This window comes from Oncorhynchus nerka, unplaced genomic scaffold (genome assembly GCF_034236695.1).
Source record: "Oncorhynchus nerka isolate Pitt River unplaced genomic scaffold, Oner_Uvic_2.0 unplaced_scaffold_83___fragment_2___debris, whole genome shotgun sequence".
In the NCBI taxonomy this organism is placed as follows: domain Eukaryota; kingdom Metazoa; phylum Chordata; class Actinopteri; order Salmoniformes; family Salmonidae; genus Oncorhynchus; species Oncorhynchus nerka.
This window is the reverse complement of record NW_027040339.1, coordinates 1-26204: the sequence shown is the minus strand read 5'-3', so window position 1 is coordinate 26204 and position 26204 is coordinate 1. Positions and strand designations below refer to the sequence as shown.

Here is a 26204-nt window from a genome sequence, read left to right as displayed (position 1 = left end):
TGTACCTATGATGAAAATTACAGGCCTCTCTCATCTTTTTAAGTGGGAGAACTTGCACAATTGGTGGCTGACTAAATACTTTTTTGCCCCACTGTATAGGGCAGGTAGTCAAGGAGGTGATGGAGTCCAGGTGAATCTGACGCGCAGTAACGATGGTGACAGGTGTGCGCATAACGAGCAGCCTGGTGATCTATAGGCTGGAGAGGGAACACACGTGATTGTCAGAGTCGACGTATTCAATCTTAGTCTTGGATTGATGCTTTGCCTGTTTGATGGCTCGTCGGAGGCCATAGTGGTACTTCTTATAAACGTCTGGATTAGTGTCCTGCTCCTTGAAAGGGTCAGCTCTAGCGTTTAGCTCAGTACGGATGTTGTCTGTAATTCATTGGCTTCTGGTTGAGGTATGTACCTACCGTCACTGTGGGGATGATGTCATCGATGCACTTATTGAAGAAGCCGGTGACTGAGGTGGTAAACTCCTCAATGTTATTGGATGAATCGCAGAACATATTCCAGTCTGTGCTAGCGAAACAGTCCTTTATTGTCTGCTTCGGTGGACCACAGATCACAGCATCTGCTGATGTACGATTATGATCATTTTTCTTTACAATATATTTTTTTACACAAGCTGCTCATGGGCAATTCCACAGGAACAGAGTGATGCTGAGACTTTTTATTTTAAAATGTATGTGCAATAAAGACAAATCATTGCGAAGTTAAACAAATCATACAACTCTATGCACAAGGACTGCTTTTAATTATTTTCACAGAACATTTGAGATAAAACACATTTTTATAGTATTTTTTTTCTATTTGGTTTTATTTTTTATTTTCTGCACTTTGAGATTATTTTATATAATAAAGTGTTTTACAAATGTAAGAAATTATTATTATTATTATTTACTTAAAGAGCAGTGCAGATTCTGGTAACAGAATGACAGCACAAACAGCACAAACCGTCATTCTGTTACCAAACTTTGCATCTGCACTGTTCTTTAAGTAAATGTGTTTTTGTAAAATGTTCTGTTGAAATGGTTTAAAAGTCATCATTTTACATAGAGTTGTGTGTGGTTGCAATCGTCGGCTTTTGTTTGACATACTCAGATGTTTCACTTTAAAATGTATCAGCATCACTCTGTTAACATGGAATAGCCCTCATTTGAAGAAGACTCGTGACAAAGTGTAAAATAGAAGAAGAAGAAAAACAGATGATGAAGAACATTTGAGAGTCAAATCTCTCATTTAGCGGAGGGATATGCGCTCCGCCTCCCAGTCTACTTGACGCTGGGACAGATGAGTCGGGAGAGTCAGGCGAAGGCTTTGGAGGGGAAAAAAAGTCACACACAAAAAAAACACAAAAAAACCCGGCTTTAAATAGAGAAAAGTACTAAGGAAGCGACCAGCCTGCCTCAATTCTTGAAAGGTATGCGATGAAATGATAGCTTACCCACTAGATAAGCATGTTTCCATGGGTAGGCTACACAATTACCAAGTTTTAATCAGTAAAGCTAGGCTTGGGTACTTTTCCAGAGGGGGGTGGGGTGTAAGCTAGCTGGAGAAGTGATTGAAAAAGTTATCTCTGGAATGGTGGAGAAGGAGAACATAGCTAGTTAGCTAGGAATTGGGGTGGGGGATAAAGACGATATTTGTGGTCAAAATAGGACGTGTTCTCGTTAACGTTAGCCATATAGAACTACACCAACAACTTTTGATTGTACCATCAATTCGGTTCAACTCGATAACCCAACTGGCTGACTTAATTAACTTGTAGCGTGTCGAGCTAGCCAACGGTAGCTACTTGGCTAAGTTTAGCCAACGAGCTATCGAATTAGCGAAATGGATATAAAATTCATATTTTCCACTCTTAGCCATAATCACTTAAACTTAGCTACATACGTAAAATTATTAATGAAGAATATCTGAAAACGAAATGCACATGGCTAGCTAGCTATGTGTATTGAATCAAATTGAAAACTTACTAGTTAACTGTAATGTTACTGTAATGTCTACTTTGGAAGTTAGCTACTTTGTTCAACTTCGACAAAATGTGTATTCCAGGGAATCTGGACATGTTGTGTTGATTTCAAGCTTCAGTGGTATAATGGTTGTGATTATGGGTCGAGTATCACCTTGGGTGGGGATGGGGAGACATCTCATGCTTAGTTACCGGAACCATCCTTTGTTTCGCCCTTCACTTTCATCGTGTAGCCAGAGCATGGCCATGTCAGAATTGTCTCAACGTTCAGTATTATTTTCTCAAGTCTGTTGAATGTTGCTATACATTTTGCTGAATTTCTCAGCTTCATCTCAACAGGATTATGTTGTTCTGCCCAATGGTTATTGAAGTGAGTCACTCTCCAAACCTGGTACCCATGGTGACGGTCAAACTCTTCATCCAGACACTGTTTGTGTTGTTGCTTCTTGACCCTGCTTACAAAGACAGCCAGGCAGGAAAAGACTTAGGTGTGAAGTGATGTTATCAGTCACTGGACTCAGGGGCTCTGTGCACCTCGTTTCCTGTCGTTAATGTTATTGTATTGCTGTCATCGCTCACTTGGCATTACAGCCTCACAGCAACAGAAACCAAGACAGGCTGTGTCCAGAGAGCTTGCTTACCAAGTTATCCATATAGTCATGGATGAAACAACACACCTACATGGATCTGTAGAGAGTCTGTGAATAGCCTATCTAGTATCTGCTACATTTTGTTGTCCTTGTATTCCCTGCCATCTCACTTCTTCACACATGCAAAGCTCACAATTTTTTCCTGTGTTGACTGAAGTGTAGGGTATATTTGGGGCGGCAGGGTAGCCTAGTGGTTAGAGCGTTGGACTAGTAACTGGAAGGTTGCAAGTTCAAACCCCTGAGCTGCCAAGGTACAAATCTGTCGTTCTGCCCCTGAACAGGCAGTTAACCCAGGCCGTCATTGAAAATAAGAATTTGTTCTTAACTGACTTGCCTAGTAAAATAAAAGGTGAAAAAAAACTATTGCTTTTTTCCCTATTGTAACAATGAAACATGAAGCTCTAAACTGCCTGGTGCTGTTGGACAGCTGTGTGCCGTAAGGGAAGGGATATGATGAGAAAGGAGCTTTCAGTGGCCTCACATCCTCTCTGCTAGGGCTGTTTTCAACAGCTGTGCAGCAATACCTGTATTTTCTGTCTTCTTTCTGTCTCTGTCCACCCAGTATGGCTGTCCCAGACAAAAAAATCTTGGTCGACCGAGAGGAGTCTGTTCTTTCAACCAATCGATTCGACCAATTAAAAAAAAAAAAAAAAAAAAACGTTTTTCCATATATAGACACACCCTGTGTTTGAATAAAATCAACTATATGTAGGCTACTGAGCAAGTCTGATGCTTTAAGCACCGCAAATAAAAAATTAAGACTCAAATTACTAAAGAGGGAGCCAGAGATCAATATAGCAAATAAACCTCTTCCCGATCCTTCTGCTGCTGCTGGCCTTTGCAGATTCTGCCTTTTATGTTCCTGCAGTTGCCGGTAATGGGCAACTGAGTGCCAAGTTAACGTACCATTTTCGCTGGTCTGTGTGTCAGTTACGATTTTCATATGCACATTTTCGTGGAACAGTTTAATTTATAGTCTTCATAGCTCAAAATGAATGGCATGTGGTTAATCAAAATTCTATTTAAATGTAATGTCTGTTGCCATTGGCAATATGTAAAAGTAGCCTACATAAAGCCAACAAATTGCAGCTCACAGGTAGAAAATAGCCTGATTTAAAATCAAATAAAAATATATATTTTTAAATCCTATAAATCACCTTGGCCACGCATGGCCTGTTTTCACAGAACCTGAAACATTGTATGAACTATTAACACCAGTGTGCCCCAGACAGACACAGCTGTAGGCTATTTGTGCAAGGGATAAGAAGTAATCGGGTAGGCCTATGTTATGACGTTTACACCGGATCAGAGCGTGACATCCCCCCTCCCCCCATTTCAATGCTGAGTGGTCATCGAAGGGGTAAGAGAGCTGGAAAGATTTGTCAAATAGGGTACGTTGAGGAACTATTGTCATTCTCAATGGATGTACAGACAGACTTAGTTTACTTGCCAGTTTTTGAGGTAAAGAAAACACTACATTGAGAAGCTCCACAACTCATTAGTGGTGGTGCGTTAAGCCAATCCAGGAACAGTATCAGACCCCAAATGGACACATTTTTATCGGCCTACATTTGCACGCAGGCCAGGTAGCTGATGGGTGTAGAAGTAGGCCTAATCAGGTGCACATCCTTATTCAAGATTTACAGGAGCGCTCCAAACAAAAGACCACTACTAAATTAACAAGTCATAAATGGAATGAAATAAAGCGGAACTTTCCTCACTGGTGTGCCATCCCTGCAGCCTCCACTATAGACTAGTCCACTCAGACAGGCATCTCGTGTGCCATAAAATATTTGTTATTTATAAACTGGGTGGTTTGAGCCCTGAATGCTGACAGCTGTGATGTTATCAGACTGTATACCATGGGTTTTGAGAAAATATGTTATTTTTACTGCTCTAATTACGTTGTTAACCAGTTTATAATAGCAATAAGGCACCTCAGGGGTTTGTGATATATGGCCAATATACCACGGCTAAGGGCTGTGTCCAGGCACTCCACATTGCGTTGTGTCTAAGAACAGCCCTTAGCCGTGGTAAATTGGCCATAAACCACACCCCCCCCGTGCCTTATTACTTAAATATTTGCCACTGCTTGACAAACATCTTTGTCGACCAACTCTTTGGTCCTTAAAAAGCACCTGTATGTGAAATAGTGTCTGCTATAGGTTGGTAAATGACAAAACTGCATGATGACTTTTGTTTCCAACATTAGGGCTGTTTTCCTAAACAAGTCAAATCCGCTAAGTGTTTTGTTTCCTTGCCACGATACTAAGGAGTATGGTGATACTGGTATCGTCCCGGCCTTAGATCAAATCAAATGTATTTGTCACATACACATGGTTAGCAGATGTTAATGCGAGTGTAGCGAAATGCTTGTGCTTCTAGTTCCGACAATGCAGTAATAACCAACGAGTAATCTAACCTAACAATTCCACAATTACTACCTTATACACACAAGTGTAAGGGGATAAAGAATATGTACATAAAGATATATGAATGAGTGATGGTACAGAACGGCATAGGCAAGATGCAGTAGATGGTATCGAGTACAGTATATACATATGAGATGAGTAATGTAGGGTATGTAAACATTATATTAAGTCACATTATGTCACCTGATCTGAGGATTCTGTTGTGCAATATATTTCCAACACAGCTTCTCTTATTTTTCCCCCTCCAGGTTCCACACTAGACCTTTACCCAGGCTCTGGCCACCTCATCATATGGTACGGACCTAACCAGAGGGAGATAATAGGTCCTTTTCCTATTTATGTCTGCTTATTGACTAGCTACGTTTGTAAATCCTCTGGGCTGTAGTGTCCCAGAGGCCTGATCTCAGCTGAACTTGTTCCCCAAACTGCACTCCCCTCAGTGGGGTTGGTTGTGACCCAGCTCCAAGGTACATCCCACCTCACGACAGGCTTTCCTCTCCTGAGCAGCAGCAGCTGTGTCCTGCCTGCGTCCTGCCTCTATTTCCTGTCCTTGGTGTGCAAGGCTAAGCCTCCTCTCTACACTCCCCTTCCCCAAACACACACACACTCTCCCTGTTGTACACGATCCAGGAAGAGGACCCTTAACTTCCTGGTACATTTCTCTCCCTCCCTCCACTCCTTCTCACCCTGGACAGCAGCACCATGACCTCTATGTCCAGCCTGTTCTCCTTCACCAGTCCAGCTGTGAAGCGTCTGCTGGGGTGGAAGCAGGGGGACGAGGAGGAGAAATGGGCTGAGAAGGCTGTTGACGCTCTGGTCAAGAAACTGAAGAAGAAGAAGGGGGCCATGGAGGACCTGGAGAAAGCCCTCAGCAGCCCAGGACAACCCAGTGAGTGACCCTGTCTGTCTGTAGTGTACTGTGTGTGTGGTGTCATACTTGGTCCATTTCAGGCCAGGTGTGTGTGTCTCTGGATCATAGAGTATTCTAGATGACTAAGAGAGCGATCATCATAATACTTGGTCCATTTCAGGCCAGGTGTGTGTGTCTCTGGATCATAGAGTATTCTAGATGACTAGGAGAGCGATCATCATAATACTTGGTCCATTTCAGGCCAGGTGTGTGTGTCTCTGGATCATAGAGTATTCTAGATGACTAGGAGAGCGGTCATCATAATACTTGGTCCAGATATTTTCTCACCTTTCCCTAAAACCCGTCTATCTTATCTCCTGCCCTGCCAGGTAAGTGTGTGACCATCCCTCGGTCTCTGGACGGTCGTCTCCAGGTGTCTCACAGGAAGGGTCTCCCCCACGTCATCTACTGCAGAGTGTGGAGGTGGCCCGACCTACAGTCTCACCACGAGCTCAAACCTCTGGAGGTGTGTGACTACCCCTTCGGCTCCAAGCAGAAGGAGGTCTGCATTAACCCCTACCACTACAAGAGAGTAGAGAGCCCAGGTACGTCATGTGTTCATTCCTATTACAGTATCGACTCAATCTAATGCATTGCAAGACCTTAGTCTAAACGTGTGAATAATTTGTGGCTGTTGTCCACGTCTTTCAACAAGAAATGTGTAGAACACAGTAAGGCTAATCTGTCTTAAGTTACCATTTAAGTTAAGTTAAGGAGAGTACGGGACTATTCACACTAGACTAGAGTTTCCAATAAATATCCCTCAAGGTGATTTCATCAAAACAATATGGCACATTCTGGCTGCTTCCTTAAAGATAGGAAGTGTTCTCTTGTCTCCTCGTGAGTGACGTGATATCTACCCTTGAATTGGTTAATGCGGAGCAGTCAGTCAGGGAGGGAGGGGGAGGAGCAGAGCACAGGACAGGACAAGGACTTTCAAAATGACCTGATCAATAGAATCTGCATCATAGTATATTGTTTGTTGTTGAATGTAATGGCAATAAGAAGAGAACTGGTATTGAAAGCACTTTCATTCAGATGTGAAGGCTAGATGCAAGTCCTTTCAATGGACATGCACAACAGTCCCAAATGACGACCGGTCATGCTGATGAGAACATTCCTTCATTAATGTGTCGTACCTATGTTTTCACTGGTTTCAGATTAAATACTGTAGTGTCTCAAGGTTTCTTTTTAAAGTCTCTTCAATCCCAATGTATATATTATATTTTAAAAAATCTCTTCTCCACCAGTGCTGCCTCCGGTGTTGGTGCCTCGCCACAGTGAGTTCAACCCCCAACACAGCCTCCTGGTCCAGTTCAGGAACATGACTCACAACGAGCCCCACATGCCTCTGAACGCCACCTTCCCAGAGTCCTTCCAGCAGCACAGTGGGGGCAGCGGCTCCTCCTTCCCAATCTCCCCCAACTCCCCCTACCCTTCCTCCCCAGCCTCCAGCGGAGGGGTGGGCACCTACCCCAACTCTCCTGCCAGCTCCGGGCCCTCCAGCCCCTTCCAGCTTCCAGGTAGATGTCAGTATTCACTCCTATCCTTTATCATGCACCTATGTGTTTATTGATAGTCCGTTACCATGGCTGCTATTACAACATAATATGTCGTTAGCTTATGTCATATATTCACACTTGTACACTTCACCTGGTCTCACACTGCCCTTTGACCTCTGAGAATGTAGTGAAAATGTGATTTTAGAAATCAGTAGAGGACAATTTGGTTTGATTTCTAACAGTTTGGGATGATGGTCCATGATACAAACCAGGGTCCTCTGACAGCCAGGAGGAACAATCAAAATGCCAACTAAACTAGTGTAACAAAGCCTGGCATCAGGTTGACTGTCAGTCACTGTGCTCATCGCTGGGCCCAACATAGCTCCTATTCTGGTGTGTATACATACAGTTGAAGTCAGAATTTAAATACACCTTAGCCAAATACATTTAAACTCAGTTTTTCCACAATTCCTTGTCTTAGGTCAGTTAGAATCACCACTTTATTTTAAGAATGTGAAATGTCAGAATAATAGTAGAGGAGGATTTATTTCAGCTTTTATTTCTTTCATCACATTCCCAGTGGGTCAGAGGTTCACATACACTCAATTAGTATTTGGTAGCATTGCCTTTTAAATTGTTTAACTTGGGTCAAATGTTTCGGGTAGCTTCCCACAATAAGTTGGGTGAATTTGGCCCATTCCTCCTGACAGAGCTGGTGTAACGGAGTCAGGCTTGTAGGCCTCCTTGCTCACACACGCTTTTTCAGTTCTGCCCACAAATGTTCTATAGGATTGAGGTCAGGGCTTTGTGATGGCCACTCCAATACCTTGCCTTTGTTTTCCTTAAGCCATTTTGACACAACTTTGGAAGTATGTTTGGGGTCATTGTCCATTTGGAAGACCCATTTGCAACCAAGCTTTAATTTCCTGACTGATGTCTTGAAATGTTGCTTCAATATATCCACATAATTTTCCTCCCTCAATATGCCATCTATTTTGTGAAGTGCACAAGTCCCTCCTGCAGCAAAGCACCCCACAACATGATGCTGCCACCCCCGTGCTTCACGGTTGGAATGGTGTTCTTCAGCTTGCAAGCCTCTCCCTTTTTCCTCCAAACATAACGATGGTCATTATGGCTATTTTTGTTTCATCAGATCAGAGGACATGTCTCCAAAAAGTACGATCTTTGTCCCCATGTGCAGATGCAAACCGTAGTCTGGCTTTTTTTATTGCGGTTTTGGAGCAGTGGCTTCTTCCTTGCTGAGCGGCCTTTCAGGTTATGTCGATATGGGACTTGTTTTACTGTGGATATAGATACTTTTATACTTGTTTCCTCCAGCATCTTCACAAGGTCCTTTGCTGTTGTTCTGTGATTGATTTGCATTTTTCGCACCAAAGTACGTTCATCTCTAGGAGACCGAACGCGTCTCCTTCCTGAGCGGTATGAAGGCTGCGTGGTCCCATGGTGTTTATACTTGCGTACTATTGTTTGTACAGATGAACGTGGTACCTTCAGATGTTTGGAAATTGCTCCCAAGGATGAATCAGACTTGTGGAGGTCTTAAAAATAATAATTCTGAGGTCTTGGCTGAGTTCTTTTGATTTTCCATGATGTCAAGCAAAGAGGCACAGAGGTTGAAGGTAGGCCTTGAAATACATCCACAGGTACACCTCCAATGGACTCAAATGATGTCAATTAGCCTATCAGAAGCTTCTAAAGCCATGACATCATTTTCGGGAATTTTCCAAGGCACAGTCAACCTATTGTATGTAAACTTCTGACCCACTGGAATTGTGATGCAGTGAAATAATCTGACTAAACAAGTGTTGGAAAAATTACTTGTCATGCGTGAAGTAGATGTCCTAACTGACTCGCCAAAACTATAGTTTGTTAATAAGAAATTTGTGGAGTGGTTGAAAAACGAGTTTTAATGACTCCAACCTAAGTGTATGTAAACTTCCGACTTCAACTATATATCCCCAGCCAGTGAGATTTGCTGATGAAAAGATGCATGGGCCGCTGTAGCATAATGGCAGCAGGGAAAATAGCTTTTTGTCTTTTTAATTGTGGTGAATTACCCCCAGGGTTGAATCACTGCAGTGCTAGAGTGCTGTCACTTCTATGTGCTACCCAGACCCGTCTTTTACACTACTGCTACTTTCTATTTAGAATTTATGCGTAGTCACTTTAAGTCTACCTACATGTACATATTACCTCGACTAACCAGTGCCCCCGCACATTGACTCTGCCCTGTATATAGCCTCCACATTGACTCTGTCCCGTAATACCCTGTATATAGCCTCCACATTGACTCTGTCCCGTAATACCCTGTATATAGCCTCCACATTGACTCTGTCCCGTAATACCCTGTATATAGCCTCCACATTGACTCTGTCCCGTAATACCCTGTATATAGCCTCCACATTGACTCTGTACCGGTACCCCCTGTATATAGCCTCCACATTGACTCTGTACCGGTACCCCCTGTATATAGTCTCCACATTGACTCTGTACCGGTACCCCCTGTATATAGCCTCCACATTGACTCTGTACCGGTACCCCCTGTATATAGCCTCCACATTGACTCTGTACCGGTACCCCCTGTATATAGCCTCCACATTGACTCTGTACCGGTACCCCCTGTATATAGCCTCCACATTGACTCTGTACCGGTACCCCCTGTATATAGCCTCCACATTGACTCTGTACCGGTACCCCCTGTATGTAGTCTCCACATTGACTCTGTACCGGTACCCCCTGTATATAGTCTCCACATTGACTCTGTACCGGTACCCCCTGTATATAGCCTCCACATTGACTCTGTACCGGTACCCCCTGTATATAGCCTCCACATTGACTCTGTACCGGTACCCCTGTATATAGCCTCCACATTGACTCTGTACCGGTACCCCTGTATATAGCCTCCACATTGACTCTGTACCGGTACCCCCTGTATATAGCCTCCACATTGACTCTGTACCGGTACCCCTGTATATAGCCTCCACATTGACTCTGTACCGGTACCCCCTGTATATAGCCTCCACATTGACTCTGTACCGGTACCCCCTGTATATAGCCTCCACATTGACTCTGTACCGGTACCCCCTGTATATAGCCTCCACATTGACTCTGTACCGGTACCCCCTGTATATAGCCTCCACATTGACTCTGTACCGGTACCCCCTGTATATAGCCTCCACATTGACTCTGTACCGGTACCCCTGTATATAGCCTCCACATTGACTCTGTACCGGTACCCCCTGTATATAGCCTCCACATTGACTCTGTACCGGTACCCCTGTATATAGCCTCCACATTGACTCTGTACCGGTACCCCTGTATATAGCCTCCACATTGACTCTGTACCGGTACCCCTGTATATAGCCTCCACATTGACTCTGTACCGGTACCCCTGTATATAGTCTCCACATTGACTCTGTACCGGTACCCCTGTATATAGCCTCCACATTGACTCTGTACCGGTACCCCCTGTATATAACCTCCACATTGACTCTGTACCGGTACCCCTGTATATAGCCTCCACATTGACTCTGTACCGTAACACCCTGTATATAGCCTCCACATTGACTCTGTACCGGTACCCCCTGTATATAGCCTCCACATTGACTCTGTACCGTAACACCCTGTATATAGCCTCCACATTGACTCTGTACCGGTACCCCCTGTATATAGCCTCCACATTGACTCTGTACCGGTACCCCCTGTATATAGCCTCCACATTGACTCTGTACCGGTACCCCCTGTATATAGCCTCCACATTGACTCTGTACCGGTACCCCCTGTATATAGCCTCCACATTGACTCTGTACCGGTACCCCCTGTATATAACCTCCACATTGACTCTGTACCGGTACCCCCTGTATATAGCCTCCACATTGACTCTGTACCGGTACCCCCTGTATATAGCCTCCACATTGACTCTGTACCGGTACCCCCTGTATATAGCCTCGCTGCTGTTATTTTACTGCTGCTGTTCAATTATTTGTTGCTTTTATTAAAAAAAAATATATAATCTAAATCCAATCAACTTTTATTTGTCACATGCACCGAATACAACCGGTGTAGACCTTACAGTGAGATTCTTACTTACAAGCCCCTAATCAACAATGCAATTTAAACGAATAAGAAATAAAAGGAACAAGTAATTAAAGAGCAGCAGTAAAATAACAATGCCGACTATATACAAGGGGTACTGGTACAGAGTCAAAGCCTGGCCATGCAGTCATGAGTGAACAGGGAGTACAGAAGGGGACTGAGCACGCACCCCTGAGTGGCCCCTGTGTTGAGGATCAGCTTGGCGGATGTCCGAAGGGAGATGTTTAGTCCCAGGGTTCTTAGCTTATTGATGAGCTTTGAGGGCACTAGGGTGTTGAACTCTGAGCTGTAGTCAATGAATTACATTCTCACAAAGGTGTTCCTTTTGTCCAGGTGGGAAAGGGCAGTGTGGAGTGCAATAGAGATTGCATCACCTGTTAGGGCGCTATGTAAATTGGATTGGGTCTAGGGTTTCTGGGATAATGGTGTAGATGTGAGCCATGACCAGCCTTTCAAAGCACTTCATGGCTACAGACTGTAGTGCTACGGGTCGGTAGTCATTTAGGAGGTTGCCTTAGTCCCTGTGTCCAAGGACGTTATGGCGGTCTGCTTTAAACATGTTGGTATTACAGACTCGGACAGGGAGAGGTTGAAAATGTCAGTGAAGACACTTGCCAGTTGGTCAGCGCATGCTCGAAGTACACGTCCTGGTAATCCGTCTGGCCCTGCGGCCGGCCTTCTGAATGTTAACCTGTTTAAAGGTCTTACTCACATTGGCTGCGGGTCACATGATTACACAGTCGTCTGGAAACAGCTGGTGCTCTCATGCATGTTTCAGTGTTATTTGCCTTGGAGCAAGCATAGAAGTAGTTTAGCTCTACTGATATGCTCCTGTCACTGGGCAGCTCTCGACTGTGCTTCCCTTCAGTCTGTAATGGTTTGCAAGCCCTGCCACATCCGACGAGTGTCGGAGCCTGTGTAGTGCGATTCGCTCTTAGTCCTGTATTGGCGCTTTGCCTGTTTGGTGGTTCGTCGGAGGGCATAGAAGGATTTCTTACATTTCTGGGTTAGAGTCCCCGCTCCTTGAAAGTGGCAACTCTACCCTTTAGCTCAGTGCGGATGTTGCCTGTAATCTATGGCTTCTGGTTGGAGTATGTACGTACAGTCACTGTGGGGATGACGTCCTTGATGCACTTCTTGATAAAGCCAGTGACTGATGTGGTGTAGTACTCAATGCCATTGGAAGAATCCCGGAACATATAACCAGTCTGTGCTAGCACAACAGACCTGTAGCTTAGCATCTGCTTCATCTGACCACTTTTTTAAATGTATTTTTTAAATTATTGACCGAGTCACTGGTGCTTGGTCTGTAGGAAGACCAGTCTTCTCATTAGAAAACATTACCAACAGTCCCCACCCATACCCCACTTGAAAGGTTTCTCAATTTCAGTCTTCATCAGTGGTTGTGTAATACAACACTTATGGGACTGTGCATACATTAGTGTTCCATGTGGCGGATGTGTGTGAAACCCTACACCTGTTTCCGGGTAGAGAAAGATCCTGTGGTGGCGGATGGGTTTTTAACTCCTCTTGGGAGTTGTCCGTCCTCTGTGTGTGTGTGTGTGGACAGCCATTTGTCATCAGCTGCATCTGGTCTCTTAACTATCTGTCCATTGTGGTGTTTTTTTTCTCCAGCTGATACCCCACCCCCGGCTTACATGCCCCCTGACGAGCAGATGGGACAGGAGGGGTCCATGGAGACCAGCAGCAGCGGGCCCAGGAACATGCCTAGTGGGGGTGAGGAGTCTGACCTTACACTTTTACACTTTATGATGTTTTTACCTCCACTTTAATCAATCGGGAATTCCTGATTCCTGACATCATATCCTTCATTCATTGGAACTGATTTATCCTAATTGTCTACGTTGACCTGATCACATGGCACAAACTGAAATCCTACTGTTCCCTGAAGGAGAGAAATGAGCTACAACATACTACGGGGAGTCAGTTGAAGGCTCTATACCGATCAACCATATAAACCCAGCATGTAAAGTGTTGGTTTCATGAGCTAAAATGAAAGATAAAAGCTGATTTCGCTCAAATTTGTTTACATCCCTGTGCATTTCACCTTTGCCAAGCTAATCCATCCACCTGACAGGTGTGGCATATCAAGAAGATGATTAAACAGCTGGCTCATTACATAGGTGCACCTTGTGCTGGGGGAGAAGAAAAGGCCACTCTAAAATGGGCAGTTTTGTAACCCAGTTGGAACAGGGACAGCCCCCCCCCCCAACGGCTTATACTTTTAGAGGTTAAACATGGACAGGTTTTCAAACGTGAGACTGTATAGCCTGGATGAAGTCAGACCCCTTATAGATGCAGTAAAGAGGTCAATCGAACTGGACCAAAACAATGGAATTGCCCCCCCGAAAAACTAACCTACGTTTAGGGAATTGTTTACATGCATGTCACACTGTTGAAGTAAAAATCGGACTATAATGCTTGTATGGATGTAAAGACCAACACATGGTCATGTCAACACCAATGAACTGCATTACAGTAAAAATAAAATAAAAAAACACCATCGATTTCTGTATGCTAGCTATGCTAATCACCTTATAGGAACGGGAATTAGCATTTAGCAGCCACTTCTTCTAAACATGAAAGGAGACTACTACTACATTAGGAGGTGTGCTGAGTAGTTGGACCGAACGAGTCTTGTAACAGAAATGGGCAATTTTCTGGAGACTATTTATGATCACTGATAATTACAAAACGACTATTTCTCATGTCAGTCAGTCGTATTAAGGTTTTAAGTGGTCTAATTAACTCAACTGGCTAGTTTACCTGTCTGTAAAGAGAAGGGTGGGCTGTACGTTGATCCTGCTGCTCTGATTGGATAGAGTGACGCTGTATTTCTCCGCCCACTCACTTCATAATTACACCCCTATCACTTTTTTTCGCTAATGTTTTCGGTCTGATCATTTAGTTTACTGCTGCCTGCTACTGTGATGCATCACATGGCGAGGACGTTTGCTATCAAGCTATCGATGTGCATAATATCTAAAAGAGCAGGGCAAGGGTATGAAAACGAGGATAAATGAGGATGTTTAATCCGACAAAGTTGGCTGCCCGCTGCAAATTGAGGGCACACCCATCCACGCCCTGCTCCTAATCTGTAGCTATTAAGCAGCGAGATTGTGCAGGGAGGTATTTTGCTAAAAATCTACTTAAAACGCATATTAAAACACTTAGTTGTGATAAAAATACATTTTTAAAAAACAATCATCCTATCCGACTATCAACTTTTCAATTTCCGGATATGATTATGAAAACGAGTATGGCCATTGTCTGCACACCCCTATTCTAAATGTAATGCAGCCAAATCGAACTTAAGTAACCACATTTGTGGGTCTGTTACAACGTCTGCTTTACCACCTCTATGTACACGGGGCTCCGACAATGGCTGACGTAGCACCCCGTTTGGCCGGGACCAAACGGGGGGGCATTGATGTTACTGTAATGTTTTTGTGGAGGGGCTCAGACCCGTGCTAAGGCCCCTCGCCTTAGGTTACCTGAGGCGGCTCCTTCCTCATTGATAAGTGCCCGCAAGCCCCACTCCCTCCAACTCCCAGGAATTGGAAATAGAAATGTGATTGCCGTAAGGATGGTTCCGACCTTGAATATGTGGACATCTATAAGTACCTAGGTGTCTGGCTAGACTGCAAACTCTCCTTCCAGACTCACATCAAACATCTCCAATCGAAAATCAAATCAAGAGTCGGCTTTCTATTCCGCAACAAAGCCTCCTTCACTCACGCCGCCAAGCTTACCCTAGTAAAACTGACTATCCTACCGATCCTCGATTTCGGCGATGTCATCTACAAAATGGCTTCCAACACTCTACTCAGCAAACTGGATGCAGTCTATCATAGTGCCATCCGTTTTGTCACCAAAGCACCTTATACCACCCACCACTGCGACTTGTATGCTCTAGTCGGCTGGCCCTCACTACATATTCGTCGCCAGACCCACTGGCTCCAGGTCATCTACAAGTCCATGCTAGGTAAAGCTCCGCCTTATCTCAGTTCACTGGTCACGATGGCAACACCCATCCGTAGCACACGCTCCAGCAGGTGTATCTCACTGATCATCCCTAAAGCCAACACCTCATTTGGCCGCCTCTCGTTCCAGTACTCTGCTGCCTGTGACTGGAATGAACTGCAAAAATCGCTGAAGTTGGAGACTTTTATCTCCCTCACCAACTTCAAACATCAGCTATCCGAGCAGCTAACCGATCGCTGCAGCTGTACATAGTCTATTGGTAAATAGCCCACCCATTTTCACCTACCTCATCCCCATACTGTTTTTATACTGTTTTTTATTTTATTTATTTATTTACCTTTCTGCTCTTTTGCACACCAATATCTCTACCTGTACATGACCATCTGATCATTTATCACCCCAGTGTTAATCTGCAAAATTGTATTATTCGCCTACCTCATGCCTTTTGCACACATTGTATATAGACTGCCCATTTTTTTTTCTACTGTGTTATTGACTTGTTAATTGCTTACTCCATGTGTAACTCTGTGTTGTCTGTTCACACTGCTATGCTTTATCTTGGCCAGGTCGCAGTTGCAAATGAGAACTTGTTCTCAACTAGCCTACCTGGTTAAATAAAGGTGAAATAAAAAAATAAAATAAAAAAAAAAAGGCCGGGGGAAAGACAATGAGCTGCATTCGCCGGAGGTTATGTATACTAGCTGATGTTAGCTATGATAAGGATTCTGACAGCAGCATGTTCCGTTTAGAATAACCAAGCGATTTAACGCTAGCTACGTTAATACTAAACAAGCGAGCTATCAACGCAATTCCACTGTTAAAGGAAGCCGGAATAGCTAGCCAGTAGCTAGCTTGCCTCTGCAAGTTGGTTAAACCTGGCTAGCACGATATGCAGCGCTTGTTCGCTAATTTGGTCTCAGGTCTACTTAAGACCCAGACCACCAAGGTGGGACCTGGACTCTTCTGGGAAAGCGAGTCAAGCGGTGCTTAACCAAGGCAAACACATGAACCCGGTCGCCCTCTCTCTTCGGATACTTCCCCGTAACCGGAGACAGAGCATACAGGAGCCGGGAGACATTCCACTAGACCGACCCATAACCGGAGACAGAGCATACAGGAGCCGGGAGACATTCAACCAGATTGACCCGTAACTGGGGACAGAGCATACAGGAGCCGGGAGACATTCAACCAGATTGACCCGTAACCGGAGACAGAGCATACAGGAGCCGGGAGACATTCGACCCAAACCATTTCCGCGTCCCTCAACTTAAACTCAGCTGAGGTACGGCCACCCGGGAGAGGAAGTCCGTATCTGGACCACCAAGCCCCCTAAAGAATGCTACACAATTGTCAAGAGAACCTGCGTTGCGGACTAGTAGTGGAACAGTGCCAGCCTTCCCCTAGTCTCGAGCACAAACTGATTGGAGCGAGAGCAGCTTGACCGTGCGCCGAGACATACAAGACGATAAACGTGAGTGTTGCAAACCCGTACCCGGGCTTATTAGTGTAACCCCTTGATTCTTGACTGTCACTACTTTGCAGGACTGATATGCACACACAGGATCATCTAGTTCAGACGAGTGCCCTGTGTTATTAGTCTGGCAATAAAACACACATCGTAGGTGTTCAGGTTATCAATTTACATTCCTCCTACACCAGTCATAAATGAACGACCGACATGGCTATAATAACACAATGTTATCGTATAGTTTTACAAAGAATACACCATGAGAACACGTGTTTTATTTTACAGTAACGTGAACCAAGGCTTAAAATACAACCAATCAGCTAGCTTCAGAGATGCCATTATAAAAAATATATATATATTCACCATATAAATTGCAACATACCTGGCAATTATTATATATATTTTTTTATTATTTTACCTTTATTTATCTAGGCAAGACTGTTAAGAACAAATTCTCATTTTCAATGACTGCCTAGGAACAGTGGGTTAACTGCCTGTTCAGGGGCAGAACGACAGATTTGTACCTTGTCAGCTCGGGGATTCGATCTTGCAACCTTCCGGTTACTAGTCCAATGCTCTAACCACTAGAGTACCTGCCCCCTCTACACTCTAACCACTAGGGTACCTGCCCCCTCTACACTCTAACCACTAGAGTACCTGCCCCCTCTACACTCTAACCACTAGGGATAGTTTGATCCGTATACATTCATAAGGCACTTTATACAGTTAGACGAGACAGTTATAAAGGATTATAACAGGTTATGTCCCAAAATGGAGTGGAGCTCAACTTTCTACATTCCTTTCATTTTTGATTATGGCGAAGACGGTAACTCAAATATGGCGACACTGGTGAACTTGACACCAGACCAATTGCAGCTTATACCAGGAGAGGCCGTAGTAACATGTAATAAGAGCCTTAAATAGAGACACAACATGGAACTTATTCCCTTTTTAGAAAGAGAACATACCACCTAGGGACCGTTTAGTTGGCGCACCGCGTGAGACGGTCTCGTTTTCCAGTTTTGTTTTAAGGTAGCGTTCACACCGAGGTGATGAGCTGAAGGAATGAATCCAAGCCTCACGTTTATCACCTGTGGAAGGCTTTGGCTCCCAATGAGGCACAGATTTCATTGTCCTCGTCGGGCGTGATTGTCTCAAGGGTGCGACTCCCCCATAATATGTTGTACCGAAGTTGCCTGACTGAAAAGGAACTATGGGCACCACATCATTCATGAATTGATCACATTTTAAATGGTACATTTCAAGATTTACGCATCCATTTTCCTTTACAACAAAGAAGGATCCTTGTAGATGTGGAGTACGAGGAACCGAGCCACTGGTCTAGTATTGTGTACTATGAGTTAAACCTCCGCTCTACCTTCTCCTTGTAGATGTGGAGTACGAGGAACCGAGCCACTGGTCTAGTATTGTGTACTATGAGTTAAACCTCCGCTCTACCTTCTCCCTGTAGATGTGCAGCCAGTGGAGTACGAGGAACCGAGCCACTGGTGCAGTATTGTGTACTATGAGTTGAACAACAGAGTGGGCGAAGCCTACCATGCTTCTTCTACCAGCGTCCTGGTGGACGGCTTCACCGACCCCTCCAACAACAAGAACCGCTTCTGCCTGGGGTTGCTCTCCAACGTCAACCGCAACTCGACCATAGAGAACACACGCCGCCACATCGGCAAAGGTGAGAATAAACACACACACGCGGTGCCACATCGGCGAAGGTGAACATGGCAACACATTGAGATTAATAGATTAGTTGATGAGGTTGTGAAGATTGAAATTAGAGAGAAAGGGTTTAGAGAAAGTGTGCGGAAGGAATGGTGACAAACATGACAAATTTGTATTCTGGGTTGTGTTATTTATTTGCATGAAACATGATATTACTGTACTGTTGGACTAAAACACAATCATTAGATATTACTGTACTGTTGGAGCTAGAAACATTTTTATGTGTTGGAGCTTTTAGATATTACTGTACTGTTGGAGCTAGAAACACAATCATTAGATTTACTGTTGCTAGAAACACAAGTTAGATATTACTGTACTGATGGAGCTAGAAACACAATCATTAGATATTACTGTACTGTTGGAGCTAGAAACACAAGCATTAGGTATTACTGTACTGTTGGAGCTAGAAACACAAGCATTAGGTATTACTGTACTGTTGGAGCTAGAAACACAATCATTAGATATTACTGTACTGATGGAGCTAGAAACACAAGCATTAGATATTACTGTACTGATGGAGCTAGAAGCACAGGCATTTTTCTCTTTTTTCTCTCTCCCTCAGGCGTCCACCTGTACTATGTAGGAGGTGAGGTGTATGCAGAGTGTCTGAGTGACACCAGTATCTTCGTTCAGAGTCGTAACTGTAACTATCATCATGGTTTCCACCCCACCACGGTGTGTAAGATCCCTAGTGGCTGCAGTCTGAAGATCTTTAACAACCAGGAATTTGCTCAGCTACTGGCCCAGTCTGTGAACCATGGCTTTGAGGCTGTCTACGAACTGACCAAGATGTGCACCATCCGAATGAGCTTTGTAAAGGTGATATACAATTTACATTTTGATTCAACAATTATATTAGTTTCAGTACTATGTACAGTTCACTGCTTTATGATCTTGTCCATTGATTTAAAAAAAATATATAGATTTTTGTGGAAATAATTTAAAACAGTCATCTTAATTTAATTGAAAGAGCAACTCGGCAATGTTGAGTAACACTGGGGCACACTGGCGTAACACTGAAATGGAAAACAAGCATTTCTGATTGGACAAATTCGCTTTTTCATCCCTTTTTTTTTTGTTGACCATTTACTGAATATGACCCATCTTTAACTTTCTCTCTTCCCCCCCCCAACAGGGCTGGGGAGCCGAGTATCACCGACAAGATGTCACCAGCACCCCCTGTTGGATAGAAGTGCACCTTCACGGCCCTCTGCAGTGGCTGGATAAAGTGCTGACACAGATGGGCTCTCCTCTCAACCCCATCTCTTCAGTGTCTTAATGGACCAGACTCTCAACCCCATCTCCTCAGACCAGACCAGACTCTCAACCCCATCTCTTCAGTGTCCTCATGGTTACCCCCCAGACCAGACTCTCAACCCCATCTCTTCAGTGCCCTAATGGTTAAACCCCCCCCAACAGACCAGACTCTCAACCCCATCTCTTCAGTGTCCTAATGGTTACCCCCCAGACCAGACTCTCAACCCCATCTCTTCAGTGTCTTAATGGTTACCCCCCAGACCAGACTCTCAACCCCATCTCTTCAGTGTCTTAATGGTGCCTCCCGGATTCTCTTCTCTTCAGTGTCTTAATGGTGCCCCAGACCAGACTCTCAAACCCATCTCTTCAGTGTCCTAATGGTTACCCCCCAGACCAGACTCTCAACCCCATCTCTTCAGTGTCTTATTGGTCCCTTCCCCCAAGACCAGACCAGCCAGGCTGGGAGGTTCTTTTACACATTTAAAAAAAAACATTGTTTATTTTTTATGTTTTAATGAGTAAAAGGAGATGATAAAAGGCTGAACTGTTTACAGTATCTGGCTGCAGAAGGGATGTTGAACCCAGAGCAGCAGAATTAAAAGAAAGAAAAATGGAGGCTACAAGCAGAAGATTAAAGTAGAGTAGCGGCACAAAATAATGGACAAAGTACTGCTCTGAGTCATCCACTACCAACCATGTGCTTATTCTATTGAGAGTAGTAGGACTGGAAAGCATGTACCTTACTTTATATTTTAAATTTGTTTTTTTAAGGATTTTGCATAAAATGTTAGAAAGAAAATATATATATATATTTTTTTTTTAGTTAAAAAATGATAATAATGAAATGTATATCACTACTACAAATTTACCACAGTCAAACTACTTGTAATTTTACTTTGCAAACTTTTTTTTTTTCTTGCCATGTTTTCTAATGCTAGATATTTTACATCTAAGGTATAGATATCATTATGTTTACTATTAAGACTCAGATCTCAATGTTTCCATTTTATAGTTTCTATCACTAGAAAAACTTGAGTTACTGCCATTTTAAATAAAGTACGTCTAACTGATAACTATGATACGAGTTCATTACTGAATGTTTTGAACAGGTGTCAAGCTAGAAACATCACACTTCTCAGAGGAGAACTCATCAATAAAGTTGTCAATGATGCTGGGTTGGTTCTCTGTACATACCGTATATGTTCAAGTGACAGAATGACTTTCTGTATTCATTAACCATCTTTTTTTCTTTTATCTTGTGAGGTAAGTTTCTGTGTAGGGTACAGTTTGTGGCATTATTCTGATATGACAATCAACTTCATTAGCACAAAGTTAACCGGTAACAGTGACTACATGTTTATTCACCTGATTTATATGATTTTTTAAACACTTTTGTGAATACTTTTCTGTTACGACAACTTCTTTTGAAAAACAAGCATTGGTGGGTACTTTAGTTGCGATGCTGACATTTTAATGGTGCGGCACTACAGTCCATTACGGTTAATAAAACCCATCATTTGATTGGCGCTAGTACGTGGTAGGAAATCAACTTGCCAGACCACCATTGGTAAAATATATATCTCTGTTCATCTATTGGTCCGCGTTGAGTTACCGTATATCTACTAAAATATGGTCTTAACTGCAACCAAGGTACAAACCCAATGCCAAAAAAATAAACCGGGGTACGCTGGTGTGAAAACCCATGCACTCCTATTGATAACAGTCTAACGGTAGTTAGCTACAACACCGACGGGAATTCTGTCAATCGAGTGTCACCGTTTCTATTGGAATGCAACGTCAGCTTGTTATCTAATTGCTTTTCTTCGTTTAACAGCCAACAAACGGTTTCCATCGAGCGCATATACACTTTAATCTATTTTTATTATAAATACAAATATACAAACGAGTGCATTAACCTGACAGGGAGGGAGTATTTACATATCAAGATTAATGTTCAATTTGTTAAATACTTTTGTGGTGCGTATTGCTTTTTTCGTTTTTACCTTTACTGATCACTTAAACAAATATTTCTATCTTTAAATAATGTGAAACGGGGTTTGTTCGCTGCACACTTCATTTCAATCTCTCTTGCTACTTTGGATTTCCCCGGAAGTGAGGTGGCCACTCGGAGGAGCAAGCTAAAGATAAACACGTATCGGAGACTCAGGCGTCTTTGGGACGTGGGGTATATAAATGTTAGTTCAAATATACAGCGAAATGCTTGAAGAAGGGAAAAGTAATTGGTCGTAATATAGTTGAGGGACTTGATACATCTTGTAATCATAGTGAACGCCCCAATCAAAGCTTTGGAACAAGATCAACAAGTGAATTCCGTGACAAAAACGACATCGAGTCCGTGAGTAGCTAACGTTAGCTAGCTAGCTAGCTGTCCATATTAGTTTCGCACTGCAGTAACATTACTGTACAGCTAACTACCAGAATAGCTGGCTATGCAGAGCAAGAGCAGCCAAGCTAGCGGTCCCTTCCAACCCAGATTAGCTAACACACCCCCTCAGCTATAACATTGCATTGTTAACTAGCTATGTATTGGCTGTCTTGTTAGCTATCTTGTTAACTTGTCATCCGATACATCTACCTAGCTTGGTAGATTTAAATATGGCATATCAACAATGCAGTTTTAGTTTGAACGAAATTAAGGCTTGATTAAATTGAGTGAAGATGTCAATCTAGACTCAACAAAAAATGTAAACGCAACATGTATAGTGTTGATCCCATGTTTCATGAGCAGAAATGAAAGATCCCAGAAATGTTTCATACACACAAAAAGCTTATTTCTATGAAATCCTGCGCAAATATGTTTACATCCCTGTTCGTGAGGATTTCTCCTATGCCAAGATAATATATCCACCTGACAGGTGTGGCATATCAAGAAGCTGAGTACCCTGCTGCTACTCGCTGTTTATTATCTATGCATAGTCACTTCACCCCTACCTACATGTACCCCCGAACACTGACTCAGTACCAGTACCCCCTGTATATAACCTCGTTATTTTATTGTTACTTTTTATCATTTTGTACATTCGTATATTTGGTAAATTAACGTTTTACTCTTGAAATGCACGGTTGGTTAAGGGCTTGTAAATAAGCATTTCACTGTGAGGTCTACACTTGTTGTATTCGGCCCACGTGACAAAGTTTGATTTGATTTTGCTGGGGACAATAAAAGGCCACTCTAAAATGTGAAGTTTTGTCACACAACAAATTGCCACAGATGTCTCAAGTTTTGAAGGAGAGTTCAATTGGCATGCTGACTGTAGGAATGTCCACCAGAGCTGTTGCCAGAGAATTGAATGTTAATTTCTCTACCATAAGCCGCCTCCAATGTTGTTTTAGAGAATTTGTCAGTACATCCAACCGACCTCTCAACAGCAGACCACGTGTATTGTGTTGTGTGGATGAGCGGTTTGCTGATATCAACGTTGTGAACTGAGTGGCCCATGGTGGCGGTGGGGTGGTATGGGCAGGCATAAGCTACGGAAAGCGAACACAATTGCAGTTTATCGATGGCAATTTGAAATGCACAGATATACCGCGACGAGATCTTATGGCCCATTTGTTGTGCCATTCATCTGCCACCATCACCTCATGTTTCAGGATAATGCACAGCCCCATGTCGCAAGGATCTGTACACAATTCATGGAAGCTGAAAATTGTTTCAATTGACTTATTTCCTTGTATGAACTAACTTTGTAAAATCTTCGAAATTGTAGCATGTTACGTTTATTTTTTATTTTTGTACAGTTGAAACATTGCTCTGTTTACACTTGGCCCCTAGGCAGCTGTCAACATGCATGTATTTATTCAGTGACTGTTACTTGTTAGCTATCTAGTGAGCTATAAGGAAGCAATTGGATTATCCAACAGCCAAGATTATGAAATGACAAAATCTTAACCTGCTCTACATTCTGATTGTCGTCCTACCACACAGCTGTAGATACTGCCTACACCATGGTGCGTGCAGGCCTGGTGACTGCCACCAGTCTGGCTCTGACTGGCGCTGTGATTGCCCATGCCTACTTTCTCAAACACCAGTTCTACCCCACTGTGGTCTACCTCACCAAGAGTAGCCCCAGTATGGCAGTGAGTACACACTACATTCCCCTGTTTGACATGTTTATCAGATGTATGGTCTGTAACGTGGCTTTCCCTCCCTCTCCTCTTCGTGTCAGGTGTTGTACATCCAGGCGTTTGTGTTGGTGTTCCTGTTGGGAAAGTTCATGCGTAAAGTCTTCTTCGGACAGCTGAGAGCTGCGGAGATGGAGGTATGGACCAATTTAAATGACATTTCAGCCTTTGTTTACTCCTGCTTGGTTTATTAGATTACCAGATCTATATTTCTCAATAAGTGGAACTGGACTTCTGTGTAATGTAATGCTGTTGTTGCTTAGGCAACCATCATACCCTCTACTCATTCCTGAGCTGTGTTTGTCTTGGTTACACATCCACCGTATTTGTTAGACTGACGCTGGAAAGGGAAATCTGAAAACAAAATGTCAAAGCCAGTACAGGTTGGGTCAGTACGATAGTGTAAAAAGGTTATCAGTAAGATTCAACTTCCTCTTCCTTCAGCATCTGATAGAGCGATCCTGGTATGCTGTCACAGAGACGTGTCTGGCCTTTACCGTGTTCAGGGATGACTTCTCTCCCCGCTTCGTAGCCCTCTTCACCCTGCTGCTCTTCATCAAGTGCTTCCACTGGCTGGCTGAGGACAGGGTTGACTTTGTGAGGCTGTTACATGTTAAACACATTTGTATAGATATTTCACATAGTTCAGACATTTTCGTTACTTTACAAGAAACATGTTTACCGTCTATAAAGTGACAATGAATGTGAAAGGAAAGCACCTGTCTGTCTGTCTGTTCTGATGGTATTTTCCCACCTTCTCACTCAGATGGAGAGAAGTCCTAATATATCCTGGGTCTTCCACTTCAGGGTGTTCTGTGAGTATGGGTTATATCTCTTCAAGGTGTTAAAGGCCCACCCAGTGATATTCAGTATCTTTGTAATGGGCCCTTCAGTGGTTTACAGTACAGTATGGGTTATACTGTCTTTTAATAGACCCTACAGTGTATCTCAGTACTGTAATTGTTACTACTTATTGGAGTGTTAGTGATTTAGTCACAGCCATGTGAAACTGGTGTTTTTAGTACCAAGTGTGTTTCTTAAAATAAAGCTATAGGCAAATATATCAGACTGGTGCACATCAGTAAAACAACACATCGACATTGTAGCTTGATAACGCAACTGGCATATCTGGGGCAAGAATGTCTCGGCCTGTACTAGTGTGTTCAGTCAAAATGACTGGGAGGAATGGACTGATGATCTAAATCATTGTGTCTCTCTCACACAGCTCTCATGGTGTTGCTGGGAATCCTGGACTTCCTGTTTGTTAACCATGCCTGTCACAGTATCATCACCCGAGGGGCCTCTGTCCAACTAGTCTTTGGATTTGAGGTTTGTTAAACTATAAATTGTTGTTTTCTGAATCTGTCATGTGACACTTTACTCCTATATGCCTGCTATATATATAGTCTGATATATATATATATATATATATATAGCAGGCATATAGGAGTAAAGTGTCACATGACAATATATATATATATTAGTTGAATCAAAGCAGTTGGTTATACTTCAGCACACTTCTCAGAATAATAACACTGTTGTTGTTTAGTATGCCATCCTGATGACAATGGTGCTCACCACCTTCATCAAGTACACCCTCCACACTGTCCACCTCCAGAGTGACAACCCCTGGGACAACAAAGCAGTCTACATGCTCTACACCGAGCTCTTCACTGGTATGATACCTGTATCACTAAATATACTCTCTACACCGAGGCTCTTCACTGGTATGATACTGGTATGATACCTGTATCACTAAATATACTCTCTACACGAGCTCTTCACTGGTATGGTATCACTCTTCACATGATACCTGTATCACTAAATATACTCTCTACACCGAGCTCTTCACTGGTATGATACCTGTATCACTAAATATACTGCTCTATGATACCTGTATCACTAAATATACTCTCTACACCGAGCTCTTCAGTGGTATGATACCTGTATACTCTCTACACCGAGCTCTTCACTGGTATGATACCTGTATCACTAAATATACT

At 43.2% G+C, this 26204-nt stretch overlaps 2 protein-coding genes across 4 annotated transcripts; both read left to right on the top strand.

Annotated features, from left to right (window-relative positions):
• Nucleotides 1–1218: 1218 nt before the first annotated feature.
• LOC115118232 (mothers against decapentaplegic homolog 5-like) lies at nucleotides 1219–20077 on the top strand. 3 transcript variants are annotated; one of them, XM_029646807.2, is made up of 9 exons: nucleotides 1219–1423; nucleotides 5306–5351; nucleotides 5756–5946; nucleotides 6297–6512; nucleotides 7218–7496; nucleotides 13221–13322; nucleotides 18530–18751; nucleotides 19361–19617; nucleotides 19934–20077. In XM_029646807.2, the coding sequence occupies exons 3-9, from the start codon at nucleotides 5760–5762 to the stop codon at nucleotides 20075–20077; spliced, it is 1407 nt and encodes a 468-aa protein (XP_029502667.1). In that variant the 5' UTR covers nucleotides 1219–1423; nucleotides 5306–5351; nucleotides 5756–5759. The 3 variants fall into 3 exon arrangements, with proteins under 3 accessions (XP_029502667.1, XP_029502666.1, XP_029502668.1); XM_029646806.2 differs by having other exon boundaries at nucleotides 5753–5946; XM_029646808.2 differs by having other exon boundaries at nucleotides 1220–1423; nucleotides 5306–5946; nucleotides 7218–7490.
• A 1702-nt stretch (nucleotides 20078–21779) lies between these two features.
• On the top strand, nucleotides 21780–25888 carry LOC135559579 (E3 ubiquitin-protein ligase synoviolin; the record flags this gene model as incomplete). The annotated part of the gene is made up of 7 exons (XM_065016541.1): nucleotides 21780–22032; nucleotides 24005–24156; nucleotides 24246–24338; nucleotides 24646–24798; nucleotides 24968–25016; nucleotides 25427–25530; nucleotides 25751–25888. Coding segments are annotated over exons 2-7 (669 nt in total), but the record flags the coding sequence as incomplete, so codon positions are not given.
• Between the last annotated feature and the right edge of the window lie 316 nt (nucleotides 25889–26204).